The 17405-nt window shown below is 43.7% G+C and overlaps 1 protein-coding gene across 1 annotated transcript in view; it reads right to left on the reverse strand.

Moving 5' to 3' along the window:
• The window catches only part of TENM4 (teneurin transmembrane protein 4), a 231963-nt gene that overhangs the window by 71137 nt on the left and 143421 nt on the right, over positions 1-17405 (reverse strand). Inside the window, exon 12 of the mRNA XM_008072062.1 lies at positions 4098-4217. Coding sequence (XP_008070253.1) covers positions 4098-4217 — 120 coding nt within the window. The remainder of the gene's footprint in view (positions 1-4097; positions 4218-17405) is intronic.

Below are 17405 nucleotides of genomic sequence, written 5' to 3' on the forward strand. Positions count from 1 at the left end.
TTCTCACTATCAAACTGGATGGCTCAAACTTCTCGACATAGCCTCACCCAGTCAGAGTTTCTACCCGCTACCCAGGTTTTGCTGTACCATGTGCCCTCTTTCTTAGAGCCCCACATCGCATTGCACTGTAATTGTTCATTTGGTTCTCTGGCGCAGGGCAATGATTCCTCTGTCTATAAACTTTTAACCATCAAGCACTAGCCCAGTGCTTGATGGTTAAAAGTTTATAGAATGAATGCATGAGTGACACAGTCAACTACTTCTGAATTGACAGTTCACCTCATATCCTAAGTCTTCCCTTGGCTGTTTTTGCCATTGAACCTAATGTTCACCACTGTCATTGATTTGAGAAGACCAATACAGGATCTCCCCTTTATCCTGATAAATCTACCTTGTGAGATTGGGCCCATTGCTTCAGCTTGGGAGCTGCAAGGACTCTGCATTGAACTCTCCTGATCCAGTGCCAAATCCTCTTGGTAGATGGTATCCCCAGATTTGGGTCCTGAAGCTCCAATGCCTGTCTCTACTGTCCTTTGCAGGATTGCATCACCCATCTTGCCTATATCTCACTCAGCCCCTTCTGGGCCCACACTTGGGTAGAGGAAGTCAGGCATCACCACTGTTTCATAAGTAATAATAGAGAAAAAGCAGGAAGGTGTTTATTTTGAACCAAGAGTTCAGGTTTTGGCTCTCCAGTAGAATATCTATGGTTTCAGGAAATACCCAAAGAACAACTTCTCCACCACAGAGACTGTTTAGCATCTGTGCCTTGACAGAACATTTTTAACTGTCAAACAGAATTTTGGCCAGACTTATCAGATCATTTCACAAGAGGCTGAGTGTGGAGAGGGAGGGAAGACAAATATGAAAAGGCATATTCTCAAGGCTGTGAGCAAGCTGGGGGCAGCTGGCTTTGCCAAGAGCTGGGTGTAACAGGTTGAGGCCAGGCCTGCTCACCTGAAGGGGAAACCTTGCTGTGGATATGAATGTAAATCTGACCTCAGAGGGAAGGCTTGGCTCCCAGACAAAGCCCAAATAGCTTAGGGCCAGTCTGAGCACTGCTGCTTCCTCCATAGGTGAGTTATGTCATCTTTCCAAGCCTCAGTCTCCTCATCTGTAAAATAATGCTGATGATCATAGTTGTTTGGCAAGGTTATTCATTATTTAGCTGGGATAACAGATGGGAAAAGCACAGGGGCCCACATGTGACCTGGGCAGCCTGCTCTGTATAATCCCATTTTTCTTTCTTTTTTTTTTTTTGAGTCGGAGTCTCACTGTGTCGCCCAGACTGGAGTGCAGTGGCCGCTCCCAGCCACCGCAGCCTCGACCTGCTGGGCTCCGGCAATCCTTCCGCCTCAGCCTTCCAAGTAGCCAGAACTACAGGCGAGTGCTACCATGCCTGGCTAATTTTTTGATTTATTGTAGAGATGAGGTCTCGAACCCGCGGGCTCAGGCAATCCACTCACCTCAGCCTCCCAAAGGCGCGGGATTACAGGCTGAGCCACCGAGCCCGGCTTATAATCCCATTTTTCAAGTCAATAATCCCATTTTTCAAGTCAATAAACCCGAATGGCTTATCTTGTCTGCTATTCTTTTAGCTTTTCTTCATAACCTCCATTTTCCATCTTTTTTTAATCTTTCTTTATGGTCAGGGTCACATTCTGTTGCCCAGGCTGAAGTGCAGTGGCATGATCCTGGCTTACCACAGCCTCAACCTCCTGGGCTCAGGACATCCTTCTGCCTCAGCCTCCAGAGTGGATGGAACTATAGACACATACCATTACACCTGGCTAATTTTTTGATTTTTTTGTAGAAACGAGGTCTCACTGTGCTGCCAAGGCTAGTCTCAAACTCCTGGCCTCAAGCAATCCTGTTGGCTTGGCCTCCCAAAGTACTGAAATTACCAGCATGAGGCACCACGCCTAGCCTTACTTTCCATCTTTTTAATAATCTCTTTGGCTAATCTATCTGCTACTGTTTTCTGTTTATGAGCTCCTGTTAAGCCTTGAAGTCTGGTATTTCAGCAAGGGTGTGTACATGTGTGCGCACATGTGTGTGTGAGAGAGAAAGAGGGTGTGCACCCAGGGGATGAAGAAGCTGGGTGAGGGCAAGTATCATGTTACCTGTCTGGAAAGTGAAGAGTACAAAGATGAGTTAGACTCAGCCCCCAGACTTTCAGCCCACTTGTATATACTGTTTTCTCCAGGCCTCTAGCCTTATGGCTTCTCCCAGGGTTTGAGAGGTAAGAAAGAAGGTGAGTCAAGAAAGGGTGAGAGGGAAATGCAACCTGTTCACATATGACAAACAGGGATTTTCAGACACAAAGAGAACAAGAGATAACTTTCCCACACATTATGCAGTATCTGAGTTGGGAAGAAAACTTAAGCCCCATAATGCACTGGTAAGAACTGATCAGAACTTCAAGCTCTGTTGCAGCAGTTCTGGCTGTTACGATATAATCTAGAAGGCTAATGCAGAAAGCGTGGCTGATACTTTGCTCCCAGGTCCTCCATACTCTCAGTGGGCAGTGGAGATTACAAGGGAAGCACTGACAGGAGAAATCAGAACCTGGAGGGGCCTGAGACTGAGCTTTTCCCAAGGGCCACCAGACTAATGCCAGACTTGGGTATGTTTTTGAACCTACCCTAACCAACCACAACAGGGCATAAGGATGGACAACTTGCCTTCTCACATAAGTGACTGGCAGGTTTCATGGCCAAAAAAGAACAGTCCTCAAAGCTCTTTTTGGATGACTATGTCACAGCAGGGAATAATGTGGTCAGAATACCTGTGTCGTGTCTGCCATTTTCATAAAGCAGGCGGCCTTGAATCGGAAGGCAGTAAAGACAGAGCATAAAGAAGGAGATTCCTTCATGGGTCTTCACTTAGGTGCTTCCTGGGTTGGAAGGTGTACAGGGCAAGGAGCAGTGGCCTGGCTTCAGTGGCGGCCCTGAGAATTGGTCACCAACCTCTTCCAGTGGGGCCTCTTCTCATGCACATGGGGTGAGAGGAGGGGGAGGGGCGCCCCATGCCAAGCTTGCCAACCCCATCTAAGAGGCACACATGTCTACAAACAGATGAGCCTCTACTTCATTATCACCTCGGCCGGGACATGTTCACATCTGATATTGGATTAAAGAGGTGCTAAAATCAATCAAGCTGGAGCATAATTTCCAACACAGAGTGAAAATCAACCTTATGGGCCCACACTTAGCCAGATGGACTGCCACCACCTGGTTTTATTAAAAATAGAGGACTTGTCACCACTGACAGCCTAAGTATTCCACTTGCCTCCTTCTCTTTCCCTTTTCTCCAGAATATTCTCATTGCCTGTCCTGTTACCATCACCTTCTCATCATTCAATAATTTGTAATTTTAATAAATAGCGAATACATATTGTATATTATGTGCCAGACACTGGAAGTACAGTAATGAATCAAAGTGGGGGCATGGAACTAAGACATTAATCACCTACTATGTGCCAGCTAGTTATTTCTCATCCACCATATTATCCAATCCTCACAATCAATTTGTGGGATATATAGCATTAGGACCACTTAACAGATGAAGCTGATGCTTAGGAAGGTAAGGAGATTTTTCTCAGGACACACAGCTAACAGATGGGAAAGCCAGGGCTAGTAAAGGAGCTTTACTTCATTCTACTGATGGTTCTTAGTAGAACTCAAAGATCAAAATTCTGTTTTTACCCTAATGGCTTCCACAGACCTAAGCAGTTGCAAGGTGGAAAATACACAACAGAAATGGCTGATTTTGCTGGAGCTGTCTGTTTTGCAGAAAGTGGTCCACATAACAGTATTTTATATCATAAGTCATGAAGCAGGATAATAGGTATAAGGTCAACTCTGTTGACTCTGAGAAGCAAACGAGAAGAAATTGCTTAACCCATAGCCAAAAGGACATAGGCCAGAGTCATGTACAAGGTCATACAACTAGTGAGTTACAGAGCTGAGCATTTGAATTCAGGTCATCTGAATCCAAGTCCCAACCTCTTTCCACACTGTCAATCCAGCAGCAGCTACATGGCAAGACCATGGGAGCAGGGCCTTCACTCTTCCTGGCCACGAAAGTTCTCCTACCTGCCATCTTGCCTGCTGATTGTATATCCAAAGAGAGGGTTATTGACGAAACTGATGTTCACACCAACCAGGGGGGTTCCATCTGATGTCATCACTTGACCACGAATAACACATGCATGCCTATGGGAAGAGAAGAAAGAATAACATGATGTACCTTTCATGGCCAGAACCCTGGCTGGTAGGGAACCCCCGGAGCTCAGAAGACAGAAGGCTGGTCACTCAAACACACCTTGCACCCAGGGCTCATGGCATATTCACTCAAGACAAACAATGACCCTTTAAAAATATCACCTTAATTTAAGGCACTGAAGTGTCCTTGAGAGAACTGTTATTGGGAGATGTTTTCAACTACTTCATTCACAGGTTATTTTCTAGGGATACTATGTTATGCTGTGAAAAGATAAAGCTGATGTCAGAGGGTGAAACAGAATAGGTATGCATATAAATTTGGAGCTAGGTAACCTGTGTTCAAATCCTCTCTCTGTCACTTCCTAGCTCTCTAAAGTTGTGTAGGTATGGGACAGTTCTTTGAGTCTCTGTTTTTTCATCCTGATACAGAGTAATCTCCATAAATGGCAGTGACTATCATTGTCATTAGTAATCTTACTGGAAGTGAGCATACCAGAAAGTGAGCAGGATAGAGGGCACTTCTTTCATCTAGCATTAGAGACAGGAGAAGGACAGGTGCTAGCACCCTCGTGAAGTAGGTTCTGGAACCTGTCACCTCTCCCAATATCGCTTCTCCCATTCTTCCTCTGTATTCTAGACAACAAATTAATACCATCTGTTCTAAAATGGCATTTCTGCTCCCTCTCCCAACATTCTCACCCTTAAAGACCCAGCTATAAATGACACCTCTTCCCTGAAGTCCTTCATGATGGTCCTAACCAGAACTAGGCTCTAACCTGGATAAACACCTTGATACCCTACCAAACCATATGCATTTCTCTTCTCTACTAGATGAGGGCCAAGGTTTTTTTCTTTCTCTATGCAGCATCTGGACTAGGCCTCACAAATACTAGGCCACTATTAAGACAGTGAGCGTTGAGCAGATAAGTGGGACAATTAGAGATCGTCTAGAATGATGGCTTTTAAAATATTTCAGAAACAGAAACTTTTTGGTAGATGACGTTTTCTATGGACTTCAAATGGAAAACAAAATAAAAAAATCTGCTCTGGAAGAAGTTGAGGTGGAGGGCCACTCTCTCCTCGGGGTAGTTCTGCAGGCAGCTCTGTGGAGTCTTAGCTTCTAGAGAAGCCAGTTGGAAAAATCACTGAGCCAATAGCACCCTTTTATTCTATAGACGAGGAAAATGGGTTCCAGATAGGTTATGTTATTTGCCGAAAGCCACATGAAAAGGTGATGGGAGAGCCAGGTCTTGAATCTGGGCCTCATAACTCTGGGTCAAACTCCAGACCAGTCTGTCTGCCACTGGCAATGGGTGAAAATGAAGGTGCTGGCAGGTGTCAACATTCTAAGGGATCAGGGCACTGGGGAGACAGCCCTCACTGAAAGACAAACCTGAGAGCAAAATGCAGGTGCTGTAATCCACATAACTTTCTTTATTCACCTCAGTTCAGGAGGCTTTTTTTCTGATCTAGGGAAGAGTTACTGATGAGGCTTATGGACATTTATTAAAAAAAAGACCTCAAACTCAGTCCCTGATTTATTAAGCGCCCACACCTCTACCTTCCTGGAGTGATAAACTTTTCTCTGTTTGATGAGAAAAGCAATTAACACCAGGCTTGTAAGCAGCTGGTCTCACTAGTGTCAGCTTGTCCTTTCTGAAAACAAGAACAACTACCCACAATACAGCAAACTCCCCACCCCACCCCACCCTCCTCACCTCACTACATACAATCTGGTTAATGCTAATTCAGTCAGTGGTTTCCTTCCGAGGCCCTTGGTCTAAATGCAATTACATGGCGAGTGAGTTAAGCGGGTATAGTTCAGAAAAGACTTTCAGTCCTGCTCTGAAGGTCTCCCAATATATTTATGTGAAATTATCTTTCCACTAATGGGCAAGATTTATTCCATCAATTGTATTCAGCTGGTACTGAGAGATGCTTTCTTTAATGGAGGACAATTGAATTTCTTATTGCTGGAACTTTGTCCTTCCCGAGAATTACTAACAGATCTCATCTCCTGATGTTGGCTACCATCCAGCCTCCTCTTGACAGATGTACCTTTAGATACTGCCTGGACAATAACCAGCTTTCTGGGTATGGTTTCCTTTTGGGGGTTGCATTGGCTACTGCCCCGCTATACATGCAGGCCAACCCCCTCTGACTAAGGATTTCCTGATAACTGGGAAACATTAAATCAGCACCACTTGGCTATCATGTAGTCGCTAATTCGGCATGCCAGGGCAGATGTAATTTTAGCCTGGGCTCCTGTAGATTGCTTTTGGATTCCAGGGAAGATTAAGCTGACTCCATGTAGCCGATAGGCCATAGGGACCTCTTGCCAAAATAGGCATTTGGCTCAGGAGAAATGCCTGGAGAAAAACACTTCCATCCCCCCTTCTGTTTTCACGATTTTCAGTTATCAAGAAAGCCCAGTTTAACATAAGGCCTTCCCTGAAATAAGGGAGATGGGGAAGTTGGCTCTGTGGGGGCCTCTGAAATGTGTCTTGTGCCACATGCTTTTATCCAGGGCGGTTTGAAAAGATGTGAGTGCTAGGCTTCCCAATGCTTTCTTTCTTCATCCATTTATTTAATAGATACCATCAGTGGCATACTGGTAAATGTTCAATAACTGACTTTAAAAAAAAAGAAAGAAAAAAGCTTTAATTTGTAGCATTTGCCCATTTCTGTAGTGTAAATATTCTCATCATGGCCAATTTTAAGCTACTGAATGAGCTGCCACTGAACACAGAGCTGGGAGGAGAGGCACAGTAGGACACCATTATATGGTACTGCCATCGTAGAGATATGATAGTCCTAAATAACCTCAAGAGCAAAAGCAATAGTAAAATACAATAAAATAATTAGGAAGTGATTACCTTTGAGTTTCTATTGCCTTTGTTTTAAATAAAGGTTGTGTTTAACCTCCAGCTTGCAGAATTCCTGAACATTTAGTAATCAGTTCCTGTTAGCTGGTACAAGAAAGTTTCTGCACTCCACTGGAACACTGACCCCACACTACGGGTCAGGCATTTGCTCAGTACTGGGGATGCGTGAAAAAATAGTTGCTGCTTTGAATGTGAAACTCTGTAATGGAAGACCATCTTGGTGAAAAACTATTAACATGGGAGTGAATCACTGCCACCAATTTGGCTTCTCAACTAGCTCATATGATCTTCATCACCAGCATTCCCTGGGTCACTGTCTTGGCATAATGGGGTTTGGGGGTATTTTCTACTCTTCCTTAGAATCTTATCTAAGCTGTCATCACCTCAGTAAGGCTGTCACCACCTCTTCCTGGCACAGTTAATCACCCCCTCCTCTGGGCTCCTATAAACCTTACAAGTATCTCACCAATATCTCATCATATGTTTATATCAATCACATTTATATAGCCATCTCACATGCTTATGTGTGAGCTAGAGGAGGGCTGGGATCACATCTTGATGGTTAAAGTAAGCATGGGATGTTGCTCTCTGAGTGTTTGTTAAATGAAAAATGATCGAGTTACTGAAACTCAGAGAGAAAGGAGTTGCTCAAGGTCACCCAGAAAGGAACTCATTTGGCTGAGCTGACACTCAAAGCTAGGACTTGTTACTTTTAAGTTCTTACTCTTATGTACCAGCAGTCATCAAAATTCACTTTAATTTAATAAAAAGCTGGGCACTTACTATGAGCCAGGCACTGTGTTAGGTGCTAGCGTTGTGGAAGTGCATGAATTATAGTCTTCAGTTATTTGCTGGAGCCCAAAAAGCTAATTTGAAATGTCCTAATGTAGTTGTCTCTGACACCAGTGAATCAACACATGGGTTTGGCATATGCCAGGCAGCTGGGATACAAAACAAGCAATTAGGCTAGGTGAACTCTGCCAGGAGAGAGCACTCGTGCCAGGCTAGGGGGAGTTGTCAAACATACTGGCATTAGTCCAACCACACACCCAAGGCCTGACTGAGGTGCTCTTGCTGATGCCAATGAGGGAGAATATCTGCCTGATTGCTTCCTGAAAGCAATGGCAAGATTTGGGATCAAGAGAAGCTGTTGGAGAGACAACCCTGCCCAATAAAATCAAGCAAATAAAAAGCCAACTTCAACTGTCACTCAGGGAAAAGGTGGGACTGTGGTTGACAGAGCACTAGGCGGGAAGTCATGGCTCTTAGTTCTGACTCTGGTAACTAACTATATGACTTTGGAGAGTTATCTGACCTTTCTGAACCTCCCTTCTCTCATCTGTCAAATGCAGGTTGAAGTTTTTCCCAACTTGGTATAACACAGAATATAACATATGTTTAAAAATTTATAACTGTTTTAATCTGTTGCTACCCAGTCCAGTTCACTTAGCCCTAGTACAAGTGGCTTCAGAACTCAGTGGAGCTCATACAATGCACATACTTATCTCTGAATTGTTTCCTCTATCTGGAAGCTTCACCTATCCTGTTCATCTGAAAACTGCCTGCTCCCCTTTCAGACCTAGCTGCAGCATTCACCACACAGCATTCGTCACTCCTGCTCCCACTGGGCTACCTCTACATGAACTCTGAGTGCTGCTGCACTATTAGGACAGTCTTTTCCCAGAAGACCATCAGCTCCTTGAGGACAGGGACAAAACATCTCCCTCACTGCTGTATTTCCAACATTAAGCATGGAGGATGGTCATTTCTGAGTGAGCAAAAGAAAACCTCCCCCAAAACAGGTGTTTGACCTGGAATTTGAATGCAGGGCAGAGAGGAAGCTCTTGATCCATTATTTACTACATGAATAAAGAGTTTATTACTTCTGTTAGTTAAGGCGAGGGCTGTGTCAGAGAATGCTGAGCTATCTGGCCTTGATAGGGATAGAGTTAGAGGATCTCGGGCTGGAAGGGCTGGGTTTAGCTCCCTTCTCCCGGAGGACTTACATAGCTCAGCCTAGCCCTGTCCCTCTGATTCTCTGCTGTCCTCATCTGCACCACGTGTTGTTTGGAAAACTTAAAAAAAAGGAATGCCGGAAATTAAGTTAGATTTATTATTCAATGTATATTATACTAACAGATAAAGGAAGGTGAAGGGAGGAGAACTGCAGCTTTCCTTTTTTGTTATTAAATGAAAGCAGCTAATCTGGTATTCGGGAGATTGGAATATCATTTGGGATCTGGGAGGTGAATAATAACTCTAGCCTTTCACTGCTTTGAAGTGTTTGCTGCTCTGTGCCATTATTGGTTATAGAAATCATTCCTTTGCATTATATACCTTACATAGATTTAGATTCCTGACTTATACGGACCCTTAGATGGTTTTCCGCTAACCTCTGCTAAGTGAGTGGAGATCTTTCCAGCAACTACTACAATTCACCCAAAGTCTTGAAATAACATTACCTGGGCTCGAATGAGAAACCCTGCTTCACCTTGTCACACGGCTACCACTGAAGGCGTTTTCCAGTCACAGCCTGACACTGCCCATGCTGCAGCTCCCAAGACCACCTTTCCAGCCCACCCACACAGGCTGCTCTGCAGCTCTCTCCTCCTAGTTTTCCACTGATGCTCCACCTCAGTTTCATTAGCTGGCTTTTCCAGCCTGACATCTACCTAAACATGTTCTTGGGTGCCCCTAATTATGAAACATTAGAGGCAAAGGAGACCTTTCTGATCATCTTTCAAACTTCTCAAGGTCAAGGTGAGAAAGTAAAGTCCAGACGGGGAATGGACTTGCCCATTCTGGCAAAGAGTTGCTGAAGAGCCAGGACTCCAGTGCAGGACTCACCAAGAGATTTTGGGAGATAGTTAACTGAGAATCCCAATCTGTCTTGGCTGCTTCAAAATTTAGAGTTAACATCATGAGAGTAGGGCTCTTGAAAGTTTTTTGACTGCACATGCTTTCTGTAAACATTTTTGAGCAGGCTCCTTCAGTGGATTGATGTTCATTTATAGATAGTACACGTGTGCTACCATCATTAATTAACAGTGGAAAGCATAATATACATTTGGTACAAGGTTTAATGGATACAACTCTATACTTCAAATGGCCTTCTTGATACTTTGGTTAACTTTTGTTATATCTGATGAAAACAATCATTTCTGTTTTTAACCCATAGTGAGGTTGAGGAAGACTATACTAGCAGTGGGAGAAGTATCAGCTGTACCATTTTTTGTTTCCATGTACTTGTACTGTTAGTATTACCTTCCATTTTTGCAGGAATCTTTTAAAGCCACTTTACCACTTTATAAGTTTGGTTAAGACTAGATTTTACACAGACACACACAAACAATCATGGTGTGATGCATTATAACAACCCTTGGGTCCACTGTCCTGCTTTCTGAGGAGCGACTCCTGGTCTACCTCGAGTGACTCACACATGTAACCAAGTAACATAAGGACTAAAGGAACAAATCATTGAAAATACAACATTCTATAGGAATAAAACAGTTTTGCTTTCTTATTTTTTTTTTTTAAGATAAAAGCAAATCCTGCATAGATAGAAGCCCTAAAATGTTCTTCAGCCCACCTTGGGACCACTGCACCACACTAGAGTTAGGATGGTGTATATCGTTATTTCTATGTATGAAATATAAACTCTAATGTGAAATATATTATTATATTTAAAAGCTAATTTCTTGTTGTGCTTCATTCCTTATAACTGATTTCAAAGCTCTTCCTATGTTTAACACGTGTGTCTTCCAGTGGCCTTGGGCCAAAACCAATAAAACTTATCTAATCATTTAGTTTTTAATATTCCTGACTTATTAGAGGTCAGGAAGTTGAACTAGATTGTCTCTTGAGGCACCCTGCAATCTAAGATTCCCCCACTCTCCAAATTTTATTTTATTTTTTACTATATCATCAGTAACTCTGTGCCATACAGGTCATTTTCTGTAGTACCCACTGTCTCCAGATACAGTCCAAACTCTTTAGCTTGGCATATAAGGCCCTTCAGGGATGGTCCCTGCCCATCTCTTCGGGCTCACGTTCTGATCACTCCTCCTGATCTCCAGGGTATAAATAAGTTACTCTCTCCTTTGGCAAACATAGTACAAGGTACTTATCTCACTAAAGTGTATGCATTAGTTCGCATGCCTTATCTTTTGTTCTAGACTGTGAGTTCTTTGTTACAGTCATACTGGAATGACTTAGCAGGGAGGTTTCATTTTTATTAGCTTTGATTCCAGATGCCAGAATTTTATTAAAGCCAAAGTATATTCTAGAATGTGAGTTCTTCAGAGGTAGGAACCATATCTGACATTTTGTTAGTTATTTAACAAATATTTTTTGACTACCTGGTAAGAATACAGTAGAAATAAATCAGATATGGGCCAAACAACTATGTCCTTCTCATCTCTGTAACTCCTGTGCAGGAGTCAGTCAATGCTATGTGTTCAATAACTGTTCAGTAAATAAGTGAATGTCGCATAAACTTATGAAAGAAGATGATGGGAAAAATATGAATGCAGTTGTTTCAGACAGTCCAAAGTTTAAAAAAAAAAAGTTGAGAGAAGAGAGGCTTAGACAAAGACCTGGTAAATGAGGATGGGGCTCAGTCACAGAATTTTAACTGAGAACCTACTATGTGCTATGTACTAGACTCAGTGCTGGGTGGTAGGGAAGATATTTATTTATCTGTTTTCTTAGGAAAATGGGCATGGCCCATATCTGATTTATTTCTACTGTATTCTTACCAGGTAGTCAAAAATATTTGTTAAATAACTAACAAAATGTCAGATACAGTTCCTACCTCTGAAGAAGTCACATTCTAGAATATACTTTGGCTTTAATAAAATTCTGCCATCTGGAATCAAAGCTAGTAAAAATGAAAGCTACCTGCTAAGTCATTCCAGTACGAATGGAACAAAGACATTCCCACAGTTAGGAGAAAGCACCAGACTCTGCCCAGGTGCCCCGATACCTGTTTGTCTATTAGGAACTGGGCTCAGTTTAAACTTTTCCAGAAGCTTCCAGAATACTTGCTGGACACATGAAATAATCACCAGAGCGAAATATTCCAATTCATTACAAAAAAAGTTTTTCCTCTCAGACCATTTCACGTATGTTTCAGGAGAGGAAAGAAGAAATCCATAGATTCCTTCATATTGAGAAGAGGGAGAAGTTTACCTTTTATGTCACAGGGGTCTTCTGAAGGACTGAGTCCTAGCTCCTCATTTACAGCTGAGGTAAGTGATCTCTGGAAATGGGTGGAGTTTCCCTCCCATTGCCCACTGAGACTGAACACCACCAGCTATGCCATGATCTCTGACACCACCCGTCATCATCTAATGACAAGTTGGGCTAGCAATTTCAGGGACCATGGGCGGTACCTCCTGCAGAGCCCAGAAGCCTCTGTTCTGTGGTCTCAATAGCTTAATGTTTCCAGTCAGCTCCTTCAGACACTGAGGGAACACGAACTCCCAAGCTGCAAGTTCAATCTCCCAAGTCTGTGGGCAGCCTGGCCACTGAATGCTGATGCTTCGGGCTGAGTTCTCTCCCACAAGAATCTTCTGGAATATTTTCTGTGGGCTGACAAAGGTGTACACATGAACCAAACCCTTGACTGTCCACCACACCATGCTTCCAGGGAAGTGAGCACACTACTGACTATGGTGAGGGAGAAGCAGGACTGAGAGAGGCTGGCCAGCAGGGAGCAAGGCCCCCCAGCCTGGGTAATCGAATTGGACATGTCTGAGGACATGGCTCAGAAACACATCATTGTGTCTGGGGGCCTGGGACGTGTGGTACACGTCTAATCGGTTGTTCTCTATGTTACGTGGCTAAAGGCCTGTTTCTAAGAAGACTTCTCAAGATGTGGCATGTGCTGTTAGAAAAACACAAGGCAGCTGAGCTAAAACATGACTCCAGCCATGGTCTCTTGGTGGACAGGTTAATTCCATGACTATGTGTCCTGTTCTTATGTCAGAGCACAGGACAGGTCCTGCTTTACCAAGACTGCAGAGACTAGGATGGACTATGATTATAACCACTTCCGGAAGTAGGGGCTGATGATGGGCAGAGGTGTAGCTAAGGGAGCCTGCACAAAGCCCAGCACAGCAGGCTTGATCTGAGGTGTACAGTAATGCACAAGGTGGTCTGTAAGGGAAACAGTAACTCAGAGGACCAGAGAGGATCTGATAGGGGGCAGGCATAGTGAAAGGGCTCCCAGAGGCATCTGGATGTAGGCATCCCATGTATCATCAGGTAATAATGCTCAGGTCCCTAGGAAGAGCAGGGATGGAGCTCCAGACCAGAAAATGGCAGGGGTGGGAGCCTGGCAAGAGGGCAAGGGTCGAGTCTTCTGATGTAGGGGCAACAGGCTGCTTGTATCAGGAACTTGGGCATGGAAAGTTAGGGCCAGGATTCAGGAGCAAGGTAGAAACCCATTTGGCAGAGCTGGGCAGTAATGGGTCGGACAAGCGGTAGGAAAGAGTCTAAGCAGCTGGAGTTGCTCTCAGTCCTCTTCAGACTGGGATTGGCCCTAGAGGCCTGCAGGGCTAGACCCACAAAGTGGTCTCACATGGCCCCCACTGTAGTGGGAGAAGGAGGCAGTGGCAGGGGAGGTAGGCGGGGCTGGATTTCTCTCTTCTGCCAAAATATTGCACAGAAGTTGGATTGCATCCCTCAAGCATCAAGCCCCTCATTGTGGGATTCCCCTGGGGCCAACTCTGACTGAGGGCCAGTTAGACTTACTGCAGAGCAGTTTGTGAGGCTTTACCGTATCTTCTCCACTGAGGGCAATATTAGTAATATGAAGCATGGCTCTCCAAATATTTTAACTTCTTATTGCTTAAAATTTATCAGTGTTGGATGGAAAGCATTACATAAAGTCCCTGACTTACAAACACCATAATTATAGTTTGAGATATAAGAGCCCTTACTCAGGACTCCAGGTTCTCTGGGACGTAGTCTCAGCTACGGAGCCAAGGCTGCTCTCTGGCCTTGAAGTTACCTCTTCTACCACAGAGGGCTGATGGTCTCAAAGGTCCACTCACCCTACCATCCGATGGTGCTGGGACATTTGCATCAACTATACAACTACACTGATGCATCACATTAAGATTCTCATTTTTCTCCTGGTTCTCATAGTGACACTAAAACCAAAACGTATGCTTTTGCTAATGCTAATATTAATATGACTACTATTAGTGATAATGGCCACTAACACTTATTAAATGCTTCCTGCTCTGACACCTAAGAGTTTTACATTTCATTTAATCCTTAACACATTCCCATGAGGTGTGAATTATTCTCCTCAGATGATAAAGAAAGGATGTAAGGCACAGAGAGATTAAGAGATTTGTCTAAGGTCACACAGCTAGCCAGCAGTGGGGTTGAGATTCAAACCTCTGAGGTCAGTGCTCTTCAGCATAGAGCCTTACTGCACACTGGTTTTTTATTATGCTGTACGGTGCTAGAGAAAAAGTCAGGGCCAGCTGGGGTTGTGAGGCTATGGCAGCACCATACTGCATAGATTTCTGAACTGAAGATGCTGAGCTGGGAACATAAAGGACTCAGCAGAGAACAGAGGCTCAGTGTGTGGGCTCCAGGGCCAACTGGGCTTAACTTCCAGTGCTGGCTCTGCTACTTTCAAGTCCCACGGCCTTGGCCAGGTTACTTAACTTCTCTGTGCCTCAGTTTTCATAGTTACAAAACAAGGGTGATAAAGTCCCTATGTCATTTGGTCTGGAGGAGCATTAAAAGTGTTACTACTTATCAAACGTACACATAAAACACTTCAAATAATGCCTGACACATAGAATATTCTTGGTAAATGTTAGGTGTTATTACTCAATGCGTGCTATGTACCAGCCATTAGGCTTCTGGGTATTTTACCTCATTTAATCTCCCAAACAGCCTGGCAGGGTGGGAATTAGTAACCCCATACCACAGAGGCGGAAATTGAATCCTGCTTGTCCAAGGTCACCTGCTCTCACTTGCTCAAGGACTGGAATCTAGGCCTGCTTCCTCTAACCCTGAATTGTTCCTGCTTCACCACAACAACCTCTGCTAATGCTTACTGTGATGGACAACTAGGAACAAGCCTAAGCTACAAAGCAAACAGAGATCGTAATTCGTTTTTGAAATCAATAAAGGAATGATCAAGTGGCAGAGGAGGAGTTGTTAGCTGCTCATCAGGATGATGTGAGAAGCTGCTGCCTGCATCCTGAATTGAATTCACCTAGTTGCTTTATCATCATAAACATTCATTTCAATGTGGGGAGGGATTTTACAAAAACCAACATGAATAATATATAATGGCTGACATTTTGGAGGAAGCAGGATCTTTACCTTCTTCCATCTTCCATCAGGTAATTTATCATTGTCTTTCTTTCCTTTTTTTTTTTTAACTGATGGGGTACCTTGTCAGCTCAGCTTGTTCTGAAAACGCAGGAGTATAATTCAATAATAAATTCGCTCAGAGGCCAGCTGTCAGGAAGTCGGTGTTTATTTGAAGTCCATTAGATGATCTCTGCCGCTTGGCCTCACGAGGCTTTCTGAGGGCTGCTAAAGCCCGGTGGAGGTAGGGGGTGGGGAGCAAATGCTCTTCTGCAACTGCTGTGCCACTGACACTTGTGCATGGCTTTAGGTCTGCGGTGGGCAGATAAAAAACTATATTGCATACATGATCACTTCTCCCTTCTTTTCATTATTTTTTCTCTTAAAAACTCTTTCAAAATTCCTGGAAGCTCTGGGCCTTCACATAGGGTATGAAAGAAATTCTGAAGACTTAACATGGCAAAGAGGTGATTTCACTTCTGTTTATAGCCGATTTTAAGTCCTGACTGAGATGAAATGTGCTAACCTGGCTCGTCAACAGGTGAGGGTCCGAGCTTTCTCAGTTCCTGCCCCTAAACCACCTTTCTGGCCTTATAATTCTCTAGGTTCTTCCTTCTCCCACATGCCCCCTTTGCTGTGACCACACACCTGAGATTTCCTAAGCCCACCTTGATTTCAAATGTCAGGGCATGTCTCCTGACTTTTGATGTGGAAAATATATCATCGTAATTATCCTCAAGCCACATTAAAATTCTCTCCATTCTCTGATTGTCCTGGAAAGTTATGCAGTTGCTCATGCTGGCTATTCAGTCTAGAATACATTTCTAGACTGAAACCCAAGGTAAGCATTACAACTTATCCAGTAATACACACACATACATGCACACACACGAACATGCAGGCATGCACATACACACACAACTGAAGCAAGTTTCATGAAATACATATTCTTTTTATAGTGCTACACTGGTATTTTCCATTCTGTTCGGCTCCATACCATTTACTTCTTAAAAACAGGAATAGCTTTGACCTACTAAATTGACTTCATGATGTACTAACAGGCATCTGTTAACAGGTACCTGTGGTTTGATAAATGGTGTTTGAATGACCAACCCTCCTGACTCAGATTTTGTAACAGGGCAAAGGCCATCTCCTGGCAGAAGATTTCACTCATTCATTCGTTCTTTCATTCATTCATTTTCAACAACAAACATTTATTATTGTATACTCTAAGACCACCCCCTGCTGCACGCTAGAGAAACCAAGTCGTGTCAGAAGCAGCTCTCAAGGGATGGGCTCAGGAAGACAGACTTGCAGTGGGAGTAATGGTCCCACCTCTGAACTCTCAGAGCACTTTGTCTCTACTTCTCTTCAGGCACTCAGCAAGGACTGACTGATTCACTGATTCATTCTATCTTTCATTGTGGTTCACTCTGTGCCAATCCCTCTGAGTTTGATGACAAACAAAGCATGGGGCTCTTTGTGAGAGCCCCCAAATTAATGGAGTGAAATACATATCTTCTTCCTCATGTCTGGGGCAAAGTATGTACTGGTCATTTTTGACCAAGTCAGCTTTGCATGTTTTTGGCAACTCTGACCCTCTCTGAGCCTAGCCAGTCACCCCTTCTCACAGTATCTGTCCCTCTCCACAGGGTATGGTTCTCTGCCTCCTTTGGGATGAAAGCTCTGGTCATCCACCTGTCCTTTCTCTAAAGTTCCCCTGACTTCCTGAGTCTTTCCTCTTCTGTTAGTGTCTTCTGTCAGCTGAGTCTTGTAGCTTCTTGTATACACCCACCTACTTGCTTGAGTGAGCTAATAAACTATTAGAATTAGAGGAGCCCAGCAAGACATTACATCACATATTTCTCAGATCAATATGATGTCTTCAAACATATTCTTTTTTTTTTTTTTTGAGTTGGAGTCTCACTCTGTCACCCAGACTGGAGTGTGG

This window comes from Carlito syrichta, unplaced genomic scaffold (assembly GCF_000164805.1).
Source record: "Carlito syrichta isolate Samal-C Ts95f unplaced genomic scaffold, Tarsius_syrichta-2.0.1 Scaffold314837, whole genome shotgun sequence".
Classification (NCBI taxonomy): Eukaryota; Metazoa; Chordata; class Mammalia; order Primates; family Tarsiidae; genus Carlito; species Carlito syrichta.